The 15900-nt window shown below is 35.7% G+C and overlaps 1 protein-coding gene across 1 annotated transcript in view; it reads right to left on the bottom strand.

Moving 5' to 3' along the window:
* GPR126 (G protein-coupled receptor 126) overlaps positions 1–15900 on the bottom strand; it is a gene marked incomplete at its 5' end in the record, with an annotated part of 43434 nt that overhangs the window by 10744 nt on the left and 16790 nt on the right. Inside the window, 7 exons of the mRNA XM_010024780.1 lie at positions 169–283; positions 1773–2041; positions 3274–3401; positions 6136–6242; positions 7982–8027; positions 8996–9112; positions 12793–12933. Coding sequence (XP_010023082.1) covers positions 169–283; positions 1773–2041; positions 3274–3401; positions 6136–6242; positions 7982–8027; positions 8996–9112; positions 12793–12933 — 923 coding nt within the window. The remainder of the gene's footprint in view (positions 1–168; positions 284–1772; positions 2042–3273; positions 3402–6135; positions 6243–7981; positions 8028–8995; positions 9113–12792; positions 12934–15900) is intronic.

The following is a 15900-nucleotide window of genomic DNA, read 5'->3' as shown; positions in this document are numbered from 1 at the left end:
CCCTACAATTTTTCTTATAGCCTTCTTTACATTTCAGATTCAAATAATTTAGAAGACCCACTTTGCTTGTTTAATGCACCTCAGATTTTTCCAAAGCATTTGACCAATGCAATTTTTTTCTTTCATACTTTAAATGCTAAATGGTAGGAGATTAAAAGAAATACTCACAAGTCATCTCCTCCTTGTCCATTAGCATCTTTGCCATATAACTGTTTGCCATATACATGACTTGCATTTGTATTAGCACTTGCAAAAACAATTGCTATCACCAGAGCTGGCAAACCTGTAACACAAGAAAATTGGCAGCATGGTTTCAAATCTCCTAAAACTTCAAAATCACCCTGCAAAGCCAAATTACTGATGTCTCCACCCTTATTGCTTTAGTACAGAATATCCTGAGGTAGTTCTGACAGAAAACTGCGCAGAGAAGCAGAAGTAAACAATTTTTCAAATAGTACGAATGTGTAATAGTTTCAAAGAAATTAATAGGTATTAACTGAATAAGCTTCATAATGTTCTGTAAGGTAGAAAATGTTATTTTAGTATGCAATATGGAAACTAAAGTAAAATAATCTCCCTTAATTACCAAATTTGCAATTGCATGCAGGCTTTCATAGTGAGAAGGTTAACAAACTATTACGAAAAGAGATCTAATGGAGGGATGATATTGGGATATTTTGGGGGGATCTTTTTTCAGAGATGCTAATGTCATTTGATTAGGCTGGGAAACTGGGGAATGTGAACTTGAACCTGTAGTTTCTTCACTGCTTCTCTCAACTGTAAATGTGTGTTATGTGTGTGCATTATTTCTTAATAATAAGGTAAAGGGAATATTTTGGTAAAATAGACAGCTATGTGGAAGAGAAGTCTGTGCAGAGGTACAGCTCACACAAAAGAAATGTACGTTTCCTGGCATGCCTTATTTACATGTCTTATCCTTGCTATGACAAAACAGATTCAAAGGGGAAGAGGTTAATTTGCTTTTCCGACCACTCAGTCCTTGTCCTCTGCTGAGGCTGCCAAAGAGGATGCTAGTTGCCAATGGAAAGACATCAATTATCAGCTGGACTGAGGTCAGTGCTCTAGCCATGAGGTTAATGGTTTTGTATTGTGTTGTATTATTTCAAACACAATATGTGCATTCAGGCAGAAGGCACAGATTCCTGATACAGAAAAAAAATATTGAGAATAAAAGCCTTGCTGCCTGAGCCTCACAGTTATTTTTCAGTATTACATTTTCCATTTCAGTCCTGCTGTGTACACTGCTTAGGACATGCAGGATCTCTCTGTGGTTTAAAGACTGTGCTGAAGCTCAAGAATTTTTTTTTGTTTCTGATTCTGCCATAGGCTTGTACTTGTTGGGAAGAAACTTTAAGGTGGATTGAAAGCTTTTCGAAAGTCGATGCAAAGATCCCCACAGGCTTTGTAGTAACTACAAGAGTTTCTGAATTCATTGTGTGCCGCAGTTCTCCATCTTTGATATGACACTAGTATTTCCCCTCTCCCATTCTAGCCTCTCTGGAAAGTTCATCTGGTCTCTACACTCCTCCTTGGGCTGTGAGCTGCTCTGGATGGGGAGTTCCAGTTATGGTGTACTTGCACAGAATTAATACAGAGGAATTCAGCAACAGATAGGGTTTACTGCACCCGGGCACCACCATGTGGAAAACATCACACAGATTTTGATTCTGCTTTGCATTTGTGATAGAGAGATTTTATATAGCATCATTTCAAAATACATGCTATGTAAATATTGCCGCTATTGAACTCACCCCAGCCAATGATGCAAAACTTCAGTATGTATCGCCGTATATACGTGTTGAACACTTTCACCAGAGCAATGTACATGTGAACAGCTTCCAGTCCCATCCATGTAAAGGTGGCCAGAAGAAAAAAGTGCAAAAGTGCAGCTACAGCTATGCAGAGGCCATCTATGTCAAAGGATGCAATCCAACCATCAAGTAAGAAGATCAGGTTAAGAAAGAGCAGGGCTGTGCTCAAGTTCATCAGGATTTTGGATGGATAATCTCTTCGCAGCTTCCTAATGAGAGAAATACAGGTGCATATGATTAATTGGCTTCAATCACAAAAGCCACTTACTTACTATCTGTAAGCTTTTATAACAATAAAGCATAATGATGCGTGCTTCTGTGCAACATTACTGCAGGCTTCTGCTGTATGTGATGCTGGAAAGCTACTACTTCTTTGGGTCCTTAATAAACTAATTAACTGCCACAATATTTTAGCAACTGATTTATTATTAAATCCCCTTGAAATTAAATATAACACAATGTGTTTTGTACTTTAAATGAAAACTGAAGAAAATCAAAAGAAAACTAAAATACAGCTGACCAGAAGCTCATCTGATAATTTTCTATGTAAATCTTTGCTTAATTTTTGGAATATATAGTTCAGTGCATAATATTTCCTGTTTATTTGGGGTTTGAGGTGTTTTGTTTGTTTGTTTAATAGGATTTTAGGAATCAAGTCAATTTTCTTTTTTAACTAATACACATTGAAACGTATGAACTGAGGGCCAAGCCAACAACTTTTGCCACGTTGGACCAGAATGCTGTACCATAGGTAATGCCACAGGAATGCAAATCATTGGAGATATTCAGAACTCAGAAACCTCTCTTCCTCCCCTAGCAAACTATCCTTCTTTAGGAGCTACTCTGTCCTGTTCTGTTACAGGCAGAATGGTTCCTTTGTGTTGACATGACTTCATTTTCTCTTTTCACTGTTCACAGAACTGTACCAGTTCAAAACTTTTGGATTCCCTTGAGTCACTTTCACATTTCATCAGGACTGCTGTTGAAATTGTTGTAACATTTCACAATTCATATGAATTTTATTTCTCTTTCCACTTCTTCCTGAAGGCTCTAGAATGTAATTGGAAATTACATTCCAGGTAATGTAAATGTAAATGTAGCTGGAAATCTCTATACTTAGAACTTGTTATACTCACATAGGTAAGATTTGTTTTGCTTTTACTAAAAGCCTGGTAGAGGATTTTAAAATAATACATATTCTGTACTCCCCAAAATTAAAATTTTGAGACACATTAACATTACGTGTCTAAAGCCTAAAGTTAAAGTCCCTTTCAAAAAAAATCACCTACAACATTGCGACCATGATTTTGCAGGCTTGTTTTTTTGTTTTTTTTTTTTCCCTTTCTAGACAAACAAACCACACTAACCATACAACTAATTTATTTTACTCATCACATACAGATACCTCCTTGGTGATCTTTTTCACAGAACTAATACTTACTCAAATGCAATATATGTCAGAAGAGTTGCAGCTGAAAATATAGCAGATACCCCACAGCCTATGTAAGTGATAAAGGTGAGGACCTTGGTATTCTGTGGGTCTATTTGTGTAACGGTTCTCTGAAGATCCTATGTGGAGAGATGGAAGAGGTATCAGTTATAGCAGAGAGAAGGAAGAGGTATCAGTTACAGAAAATGCCTTTTCCATGAGCACAACACTCTCAGTAATTAGTCAAGTAAAACTCCAAAGCACTTTGGCAATACTACTATAACCCTGACATTAGGGTTCATGTTTACTGAGCATACTTAGTCTATAGTCGTTACACCTCTCACTTCCTTCCCATAACTCTTCAAAAACATTGTGTTTTAAGTATTAAAACTGCTGGGATCAGCAGATAGACAGAGTCTGATACTGATCCTTACAATTCACTACCAGGAATTTGAACGTCCTTCTCTGGGAAAATTTCCCCTTTTCAAAAGTTTTAGTTCCATTGCTTACAAGCAACACTCTTTAAGAAGATGAAAGATTTAAGAGAATGTAATTTAAAAGTATTCATACTAAAATGTGCAACATTCTGGCAAGTTTCTTACATCACTTCTCATTATTAGAAATTCCTAAGAGTCAATGTAGCTAATTGTCTATGGGTGAAACCAAGGGCAAGATACTCCTTTTTTGTTTTATGGTCTGTTTTGATATGCAAACTATAGTTATAAATAGAATTGGTCAGAAAAATAGTGACAAAGACAACATTAAGAAAAAAAAATTGGAAATGAAGCAGGAACATTCTGAGGATTTTTTTTCCAGTTTTCTGTCCAACTGTAATTGCCACATAGTACTGTCTGAGCATAAATGCAGTGTTATTTCCTTTTTTAAGGACAAGAAAAAATGAGAATGTTTGGATCTATAGCACTGTGGAGTGAATGTGAGCAAATACTAATACATAATGGTGTCCATTTTACAGTCAGTGTCACTGTTCTCCCTAGCAAAACTATCTAGTAAAAAGAATAAATGCTCCAAAGCTTGCATTCTTTATAGGAAAAGAAAGGATCAGGTTTTTTACACCCTGTCCCAATCTTGTATGACAGTTTGCATATACAAGATAGATTGTTATTTGAAAACAATTTAATATCTAAATTAAAGTCAGAAAAGATTATTAAAATGGAAAAGCAACTAGAAGGGTCAAAATGATGTAAAAATGTTTTGGAACACAGCCCAGATTCAAAGAACTTCTGCCTTATTTCCTAGTGCCACAGAAGCATTTGGGGAAGAGAAGGGACTCATTGACTATATCCTAGAGAAAGCCCTTTTTTTCTCTCTTCAAGGATGAAATGTGAAACAAGACTACAATTTAGTTTGCAAAAAGACAAAAAGCTTGTGGCTTTTTCATATCTACATCTGAGCCTGACATGAAGAGAGCAGTTTTATTAAGAAGGGTCTGGAAAGCCAGAGCTGAAAAAAAATCAGTGCATGCGACTGCCTTACGCAGTTAAGTCCTATGTGTCACTTCAACAAGTTAAATCAAAACCCAAATACTTCCACTAGGAGCACTGCTGTGATCAAGAGCAAACATCTTTTTCTGCAGGTATGTTTGAGAGGCCAAAAAATGTTCATTTCAGATGGAAAGAAATGTTCCAGCCCAATACTGAGCATAAAAAAATCTCCACATGTTAAGACAAGGTAACAGTATTCCATCTTTTTAATGTTGAGATTTTTCTTCTCTCAAAAAGACTTCATGTGCAAATTGCTGGAGACACCTGAATGCTGGAAGAATTACGCTACTGTGATTGAAGTGTTCTATATGGTTCCCTCTTTCATCTCCCTGATAGGCTATGCGTTACAAATATGAGCTCTCAGTGAGTGGAATTCTTCCAGAAGGCTTGTACTGCAAGGCATCCCCGAACCTGATTAAAGCCATTTATAAGAAAACAGCAAATGCAGGTTTACACATTTCACAAAAGAAGGTATTGCTTTATACTTTCTGGCAGTAGATAAACATAAATCTTGTCAGATTTGCAACCTAAATTTGTGAGGGACTATTTAGCCTCTTGAATCTCAAGATGAAAGAGAATTATTGTGCTCCCTTGACTTTTCATCCTCATTAGCCCTTTTACTGACTCTAGGACACTTTTTTTCCCTGACTTTTCCCTGACAATGAGTCTCTCTTTTTTTGTTCTGAAAACAACACCTGAACTTTTTCTTCTACTTTTTTTTTTTTTTGCAAACAAATTTCCCACTTCCTTGATTTTGACATTTCAAATCTACCTAGACTTCATTCACTTCCCTCTTGTTACACCCTCGTTACATGTGACAGCTGCATGTCATTTTTGTCAGATTAGATTGTTAGGAGAAACAACAGGGACTTAGGACTCATTAAGGTAATTTTTTTCTGTTTTACTAGGGGAAGTGTTAGTACTGGGTATTGACTTTATAGACTATGACTTTCTTTTTCACCCAGCCTTGTCTCAGCTTTGAAGTATGATGGTATAATATGTTATCTTGTATTTTGGTATTGCTTGGAAGTCTCAAATCCAGCTCTTTTGTGGCACCGTATTTTCAAAATATAGAATACTCTTACACGCACACTTTATTTTTCATTTTAAAATATTTAGCCACTTGTAAAGAATGTAATAACAACAACAATAATAACAACAACAACAACATACTTTCATTGCTAACTTTATTCGTTAACTCACTCCTGAATCATTATCACTAGCTATTTTGTTATGAAAAGATAACTTCATGACAGTAATGGGGAAAATTATGTATAAACAAAATACAAAAATGTGAGTTGTCTTGACCGAAGACAAAAATTGCACTATAGTTCCTAGAAAAGATAACTTAGTGAACAGTGAGTTTGCCTACCATTAGGACCCCAAAGTGTGTGAGGTGGTTGCATAAGCAAACCGTCTCATTTTCATTGGACTCTGTATCCACCTGGCAGCCCTCAGGGTTCCAGCCACCATTGCCACCTGTGGAAATGAAAGGACAAACTGTACTTTCCCACAGACTCATGTCATCCTCTCTTCTAATACATTTCTCACTTCATCTTGTGCAAATGCTTTCTCAAATTGAATGAGTGAGCATAAAAATCAATCAGGAGAGAAGCAAGCATCAGTTTTCCTAGTGTCTGCAGAAAATCACACCAGATGAGTGTGCCAATAATGGACCACTGAGCTGCAGCAACAGATGGGGATCTCAAAAGTAGGAAGCTTTTTGACTAATGGGAGATGAATGTTTTTGTGGATCACTCATTAGAACACACCTTAGTTTCACCCTACAGTAAGTTTTAGAACTCTTTTTTACCACACTAATGTGATGTCTCCAGCTACCTCCCTCCTACTCATATATCCCCAGGCACATCAAAGCATTTATGGCCCAGGAGCAGAGGGACCCACCCTTCCTCTCTGCAGCATGTAATGACAAGGTCAGAGTGGATAATCCCACTGATCCTTTGTGGCCTTAAGAAAAAACACAAACAATCCCCTACCCACCCCACCTGGAAAGGCCATTCTGAAAAATAAGTAGAAATATTTTATTTTAAAAAATAGAAGAGTAAAAAGTAAAATTTATATTTCTGATTACTTTTACTTTCATTTTTCCCTGCTAAAATATGAACTAATTTTGCGAAATAGTTCATATTCTCTGAACTATTAGGACATTTTTGCACAACTCCAGGCAAAATTCAGCAAATTACTTGACTAGCCCTATAATTTTACCTCAAATTCAAGACAGAATCTCTCAAAAGACTGTGATGATGTTCCAAAAACACTTAAAAGTCTCCCACACTCATGCAGCCACTGAGAAGTTTTCTCCCTTTGTGTTTCTCCTTTAATATGCTTAAGTTTAGCTTCCAAATTAGATTCTTTTTCTCCCCCTCATTTTTATCCTTCTGCATTCTCCTCAGTTCTTCTATCTGAGTTTCTCAATTTCAAGTACAAGTTTGGATGGTAAATTTTATTTATTGCAACACTCTCTGTACTAAATCCCTCCACTGAAAATCCTACTGGTAAGGAGAGTTATTTCTTTGCTCTATTTGTTTCATTGTAAGGAAAAGAAACATGTCAGTAGTGATCTCTAAAATAGAAGGATCTCGAAATTCATCCCAGAGAATGACTTTGTCTGTGCAAAGAATGAAGAACCTGAGTGTAACATCACACATGGGTTAGACCGTGGCAATGAAGAATGGGCTAAAATGCTGTCTTGTTAATGTTTCCATATGGGACCTCATCATGCTGGACTGCCATCCATTTACAAGGTGGATGAAGTCTGTGTAAGGCAGTTTCTAACCTTCTATGGAAGAAAAACGAGCTTAAGATTCGTAACAGGAACAATCTCACAATTAAATAACACAACATATAAAAAATGATTAGTTAAAAGTATGGCTAAGAACCATTCGTCTGAATAGCATTACTACTTAATTAGCACATACAGACAGATCAGTGAGAAACTGCTATCAGATACAGAAAAGTAGAGAAACTTAATTTACAGATTTAAGATGTTAAACAAATTTGCATTAAAAACTTTCTAAAAGAATATTTAACCTCTGCTGTTGCAAGCAACTGTACTAACTAGAGGAAATGATCCAAAATAAAGATTTCATTGAGTTCTGAAAGGATTAAGAAGACAAATGGCCAAGACTGTGACCAATTTTAAAACTTAGACACATTCATTCCCCACATCAAAGAAAATACAATAATTTTAAACTCACCATTTTTGCTCATATCCCAGAAGACGCAGGTAGGCTTAGGATCTTCCTAAGAACATATGCAAAAGTAGGCTTTGTACAACTTTTCAGACATGTGTCTTATCAATATATACATTTACAGCAGATGTTTTACTACGTATCTTTTCATTAAATGAGCAGAAAACTAAGTATCATGCAGATTCTTGAAATTTTGTCTACTGGCAATTTAAAACTTACTCTGCTAGAAAGACACAGCTGCCCAGATTATAAAATCTAGAGCACTGTTCCTTTGCACTGTTCCTTTTCCACATACTCAGAATAATGAAGTTTTATTGTCTCACTACAGTTATCCATTAATATGATGTCTTTACAGAGTCTAAATACTTTTTACTGTTCACTTCCTTAGGACTTCTCAGTGAATCCTCTATGTACCTGGCCTTGAAAATGTGCAAAAGCCTGCTGAATTTAAGGGAAGGTTGTTTTGCCTGACAAAATAATGCAAGATTAATGCAAGTTAATCAAACTGTGAAAATTGCAAACCAGGCTCTTGCTACACAAATAATTTACTTAGGTACTGCATCTTAACATCTTCTTTCTTAGCTTCTACAGAGCTGTTGTCTCTTTTTGGAGTAGTTACCGACAACATGTAGTACAGACTCAAGCTCACATGCTTTTTAACTGAAGCAGTATATAGCCAAAGGTTGCATTTGGTCTCTATTTCCCTAAATTAACTGTAGTCATCTTTTAACAATGTGGTTCTGTCCATTCTCCCTTTGCTGTAAACCACATAACAACAAAACAACTTGGGGAACTATTAACAAAGCAATTCATGTTTGATCAAACAATTTAAGTCATTCTAAAGCTCCAGTGTAATAAATCATATCCCTGGTCACTGGTTGTGAACAGAGGTTTCGCTTACAGTTGGTGGCACAGAAATTGCCTCTGAGTGGCAAAATTCAATCCAAATAAATCAGGCTCTATGCTTTGCCTATGTATAATCTGCATTCTTGTTCCTCTGAACGATGAGTCTTGTTTTACCTGAATTTTGGTATGCTTAATTGTAACCTTCACATAATCCTGAAGATCCTGAATGGTTATGTTTCCAATACTGCATGCCACCACAAAACTGGTCAAATCAGCAGGATTTTCTGCATCCTTTGAAAGATTCAGAAAAATACAATAAAAGCTTACACAGTACATAACATAAAAGCCAGAGTACACAATTTCATTTTTACAAAGTGCCAGAATAAGTAAGTTGTCAGCATTTCTGCACTTCTGATCATGCAATATAAGAACATTATGTTTATAAAATCAAACTATGGGTTTACCTCATGGAAGTTTCCCTATTTTCCATATAGTCATAAACATATATAGGCACAATTATTCGGGAGAGGTTAGAAGGCATAAATTCCCCTTTGAATCATTATGCTTGATGCCAAAAAAAATTATAACTCAAACAATGCAGCAGATAACAACCCATGATATGATTAGCTCATTTCCCTAAACAAAAATGAACTAGCTTTCTTATCATATTGTCAACACTGTCCTTTTTAGTAGATGTGAAGTTTTTGGAGCATAACCTATTTTGCTATGTATTGTTGCTAAATCATCCTCTATCTTACAATGAATGACTACAAAGTAGTAAACAAATTCAAAACAATGTTGCATACTGTAGGAGAGAATAATATCTATGCCTTATTTGACGGGAATTTAAATAAGAGGTTGATGTTGTCTATGAGCAATACTATTTCTAACCTGCAGTGAAAAAGTACCAGGTTCAGAATTTTCCAGAAGATAAGTCTTCCTTGGAAACTGAAGATTTATTAAAATGGAAGTGTTTTGGAAATCCTATATTCTTTTGATGAACTTCCATTGAAACCCACATCATTACATGCCTGGTTGGCCTTATGGAAAGGTGGGAAGCTCGGTTACTGCCTACAGCAGATGCCAGGTCAAATAATCTGTTGCCACTCACTTTACCTCCAAAAATCTGGGCTGCCAAACTCCTGAAAACCCCTGATTCCTTCAGTCTAGGGGTTTTGTTAGCCTCACAAGATGTCAAGTATCAGCTCAGTACTGGGCTTATGAGATCCCACCAGTCATGAGAGACAGAATAGCTTCAGGTATTAGGTGCACATTATCCTGATAAAAATATTTTGTTTCTTAAGAACCATATCCAAGAGTTTTCAAACACAGTATTTCAGATTATACTGGAGCGTTGTGGCATAATTTTCTAAAAACTGAAAAATTGCAAAGAAATAAAAATGCAGTTTTCTTACAGTTCTTGAGCATTCAAAGAAGAGAAAACCTCTTCGCTACCACCTAAATTTCAATATCCAACAGTTCTGTGGAAGCCTTTGCATAGATTTCTATGGTTTTTAATGTATTCTGTCTCTAGCAGATAAAAAGCAGAAATTAGTATCAAATGGTCTCTTTATAATTTATTCTCACTTGTCCTTACAAATGAATATAAATAAGGCTTACATTAAAGTAGAATACAGGTAACTGCTTATTTAGCTATAAGGCTATGCTCAGCTAAAGTTAGGGGTAAGCTTTTAGCTAGTAAAATACACAGAGGTACAAAGTAAAGCAATACTGAGGCTAGCGTCAATGACATAAATCTGGACTAGTTTAGGCAATCAAAACAATTTACCTATTTATCTTATTTGCACATTATTTTCATGGCCTCTGAATTCATGAGGATGATCCTTCCAACCTAACTTTACACATGTAAAAAGAAGACATCTAGAACTGGAGTAGCCATTCTAGTGTTTCTTAACAGTCAAAGAAAGGAAATTGGCATGTCCAGAACATAATCCACCTTACTTATTCAGTACATCTAGGTTGAATATGGGTTGCCTAAAGTGTCCATTTTAAGAGGCTTTTAAGTATCCTGTCCAGTCTCCAGCTGCCACAGCAGAAGATCTCACATGTCTTACAGATTTATTGTCACATCTGTCAGCCAATAGTACCTTTTACCTTGGGGGGTCGCAAATTGCACCACGCTTCTTTGTCTAATGCCTAGTCCTGTATCAGGATGAGATGTGTCACATCTCAACATTGTTAATTCTTTTCCATCAAGTGGCTTTGAAGGGAACTTACGAACAACAGTTCAGGCATACGTATATACACTTAACACACCTATGTTTGGTGAAATGAATCCTACCCTGAATAGCTCACATCAGTTTTTCATATAGACTTGTAAGTAATGTAACAATCATATTTTTATGAATGACAAGATAAAACTTACTACTATTTTCTCAGTTTCAATTAAAATAAAACCTCCAGTGCTGTAAAGCATGCTGTTTCACTGTTATATTGAATGCTTATCAGAAATACAGCCAATAGCATTGGGATTTTTACTTGCAACTGGAATAAATATATTTATGAAATACTTCTATACTAATGGATAAAGTTACTAGGTTTGAGAGGGCATGTACAATTCTATGACTCTATATTAATCAATTTATTTTTAGGCTTTATTTACTTTTATTTTACTTCATTTTTAGCCTTAACAAAATGGGACATTTTACACATTTTTAATCAATTACATAGAACATGTCAACCAAGAACAACATGTCAACACACCAAAAAATGAGGAATTCAGATGCAGATTTGCATAGCTTTTTCTTTCCAGTGATTAAGTATCCCTTAGAAACAAGTTCTAGCACCGTTAAAGGACAAATGCTGACTTTATAGGTTTTTATGCCATTATGACAAGCCTACATCTGTATTCTTCTGGGTTTTTTTAATTAAATATATCCATCCTGTTTTTATCAACAGTGGCCTAAAATGAGTATTATTTTAAATAGTTAATACTTAGGGGTGTATTTCAGAAGGCAACTGAGGGTCATGGGTATTTTCTTGCCTAGATTATCTGAAGAATCTGGATACACTGCCAATAAAAACGATAATATAGGGACAATACAATACTACAGAGTTCTGCGGATGCACAAGAGCCAAAGTTCACTTGAAATACTAAGGGGAAAACAAACTCAAGCCTTCTGAGACTCAGTCTACAGTTAACTATGAAACAATGTTTCCTTCTTAATTAACTCTTTTTTTTTTTTTCTTCTCCCAAAATATGTATGTTTTCAATTGTTTTTCCAAGCTGTGAACTCTTCCTAATTTTTTTGGCATCTGCTATGCAGGAATTATTTATCATGTGTTGAGACTCAAAGGAGAAAAAACATCTAATGGACCTGAGTCCCTTTGGCTTTCACGTACAAGTACTGTTATCGTTATTCCATATTAAAATATGGTGTGCTTATGAGAGCACATATGTGGAAAGAATTATAGTATGTATAGAAACAAATATTCTTTGGCTGATGACCATCAGACCAAAGTTTCCGACTGAGTATATGTAGTCAGGTGGATATGAGGACCAACAAACTGTTTTAAGGAAAAGAGAAAGAAAGAGTACTTGGCAGTGTTAAATGCCAAATTCCCTTCCGATAGAAAAGAATCTGGCTCCACTGAATACCAAGGACTTCTAATACATTCTAACAGAATTTACGCCATTTAAAAGGCCTTGCTACTTTACTCTGATTTTAAGCAACTAGGATACAGTTTTCCATAGATTACCCTGAGAAAAAGTTTATTTCACATGTGACAGGAAATTGCAGTCAATCACTGACTTTATTTCAACTTGGGCAATGTGACTATTTCATCTCTCTGAACATAATGCTGTCTCTAGTGTCTACATCTGCTATCACTTTCCCATTCCTGTAACTCATGAGATACTGTGATGAGGTAACTATTACACTAGAGGAAACTTTCAGCAGCTGGCTTTGACTCACTTTAACTGAAATGACTTCAAACACATTAAAGCTTACCTGAAAAAGACCATTTTTATTGAAGAAAGTAAACTGAGCCCTGGATATAACTTCAAACTCATCTTGACTTAAATTCTTCAGTAAACTTGGTGGCAGAACAACAGAAGCAATGGCATTTGTCTGATCTTTGTCAAAATCTATCTGTTAAATAAAAAGAACATAAGAACATGTTCAAACAAAAACCAAATCATCCATTGTCCACAACGGGGTTCACATCCTTACACAAAGATACCTAAACATGGGACTAGAAGTTACCAAACTAATATGACCTATACCTATGTAAGAGTTGATGCAATAAACAAATAAAAAAAGGCTTGGGAGATTTTCCTGTTCTTTCAGCATGATACCAGCCTTCTACAAAAATGTATTAGATAAAACCAACAAACAAAAAACCTCCTCCTTGGAAGTAATGAGATGGCAGTAATGGCAGTCAGTAATTTTCAGTAACCTTCAAGATGCTTCTCCTCATACCAAACAATGTTGAGAACAGAAAAATATGTTCTGAATCCTTCTTTCTTGAATTGTATCATTTCGTTTGACCTCCACATCTTAATTTTCTTATTAGCTTTTCTTGTTTCTGTTACAGAAGGGTGATCTTACAATAATGATTAGCGTCATCTCTCTGTGTTTATCATGCTATGTAGCATGAAGAGAAAGACACTTTCTGGCATCAATATAAGCTTAATCTGTACTGGCAACATGTCAGACAGCTGAACTATAGCATAGTTCAGTTCTACGGCATACGGATGTAACAAGTGACCAGAAAAGAATGAGGATACAAACTTGCATTTCAGTAGCTACCAATAAGGAATTCTATGACTGTATGCTCTTCTACCATGGAATACTGAAGGTGTGACACCCTATCCATCAAAAGGCGAGCAGGCCATCTCACAGTGCTCTATAGAAAAAGTAACTAAGAATTTTACTGTGAGATAAGGAAACACACTCCTGAGTTCTCCAGAGTTAATTTGATCATGTATTTATGCCTCTCATGATCAGTCATAGGATTCTTAAAGCCCCGTTAGCCAATAAAAAGTTGAAAGCCACAGGCTAGATTTATTTAACTTGTAAATTTTCACTGTTTTACTGTGAATAACTGGGCACCCTTGGAAATTAGTAAGAAGTGGTTCATAGATATCTCCTGATAGGGCTATAAGCAGTTGAATTTTGAAAGGATAATTCTGCCACATAAAACAGAAAGTCTGTGTGTGATAAAGTTGTCCCATTAGGTACTGTCTGCAAATAGAGTGGAAGAAGCTTCTATAAAGAACTATGGATATCTTACAGGAACAATTTAATAGCGTGAATCACCAAAAACTAACTTAGTCAAAGGTTTGGCAAGAAACATAAAGACACAGGGGACTGAAATAGAATCTTTCCAAATCGCCATGGATACATTTGCTTGATATCTACTTTAAAAAAAAAAAAAAAAAAAAAAAAAAAAAGAAATAAAATCTGGAAACATTCTGATATGCAGCTTGAAGAGTTTAGTGCTCCCTGATGAGCTTGGGATAGATCATCACATTGCTGGTGAAAAACCTGGGCTTTCACAAGGGAATCTCCCTCCAGTAGGGATAACAAGCATCTTTCTGACAGCCATGGAAAATATAAACAGTCACCACAGCTGCTGCAGACTTTTCTGGTAGGAAGGATGCTAAGAATTCTCAATCAGCTGTTGGAAATGTGAAAGTCTAAGAACAAACTCATGTTCCAATAGGAACATTATAAATAATTTGACGGAGTTTGGATTCTATGATTATTTAGACAGTGCTGTAATAAATGATTCCAGGGCAAGAAAATTCCTGGATGTCCTCAAGCCACAGATGGTAGTTCTTATTATACATGCGAACATCCCAAACCTGGCTTCAGAATTTTTCCTTTCCTCTTTCCATAAATACAGGATGAAATCTAGAGGAGAAACATTCCTTTGATAACAATCAAAGAACAATCACCTATTTAGCTTCATGAATAAAAGAGCTAAACAAGATTAAATTTGTAATCATTAAAGATTTCTAATAAAATTGATTCAAAGAAATTTTAGCCAAAATTTGCATGAATATAAATATGTGAAAACTCAATTACATTAAATCCATTTGTGTCTATTTAAATTAGCATTTGAGTTTTGATCCGAAGTCTATATACATAATGTGTAAAAGGCCTGCAGTCTATTATGTTACTACTACTTTTTCTAGCACTGTCTTCATTACTGTTTTTGATTTTTACAGTACATAGAACTTTATAAAATGATCAGACATATGTTAGGTTTGTTGTCTTGCCAATTTGCAGCGGGAATTTTGTTTTGTTCAGTAAGTTTATACCCTAGTGATCAGTCTGTTTTCATAATGGCATGTTTTGTTTGAATTCAGTTTTGTTTCCTCTTCGAATTCCTCTTTAGTTCTTCTACCACGTGATGGTAGATTTTTTAATTTTTCTGTTTAATCTTTTCTGTGTCTTTCTCCAAGTACGGCTCACTGTAGTCGAATAGTTAGATTCCCAGGAAACTGAGATTACATTACCTCTGTCATGGGCTTCTTATATAACTGTGAAAAAAAAAGACACTGCGCTACATTTTAAAAAGCACTTAGGTGCCATAAGATGCAAGCAGGCATATAGTGGAATTTTAAAAGTTTCGGCACCTCATTGCTACTGATTTCAAAAGAACCTTTGGAAAATTCCAGTAGGTGCACATGTGCTTCTCAAATGCTATTTCATAGCTTTTAGATGTCTGAGCTTTTCTATTTGTGAAAAAAAGAAGAAAAAATATCATTGAGATGATGACGAGTATCTTAACTACAGCAGCCTATCTAGACACTGTAGCACTAGAGACCATTCTGCATTTTGTGTGGTGTTTAGTTTTTTGATTTTTCATGTCTAGGCTGGTCAAGCTCCCCATGAATGTCTCAAACCACCTCAGACATTGCCAATGTCACAACCTATGTGTGGACAACTAGATCAGCCTTACACCTCTGTTAGCAGTAGGTGTTTAAACTCTACTGGAATTTTGAAGACCTATTTTATCTGCAGAAATCTACACGTAGATACCTACAGTTAGATGTCTTAGTCTAAAGCTAAAATGCATCAATGGAGTTGTTTGCTAGTGTACAACAG

The sequence above is a fragment of the Nestor notabilis genome, unplaced genomic scaffold (assembly GCF_000696875.1).
Source record: "Nestor notabilis isolate BGI_N333 unplaced genomic scaffold, ASM69687v1 scaffold5812, whole genome shotgun sequence".
NCBI lineage: Eukaryota > Metazoa > Chordata > Aves > Psittaciformes > Psittacidae > Nestor > Nestor notabilis.
Note: the sequence above shows the minus strand (reverse complement) of the source record. Positions and strands in the feature narration are given on the sequence as shown.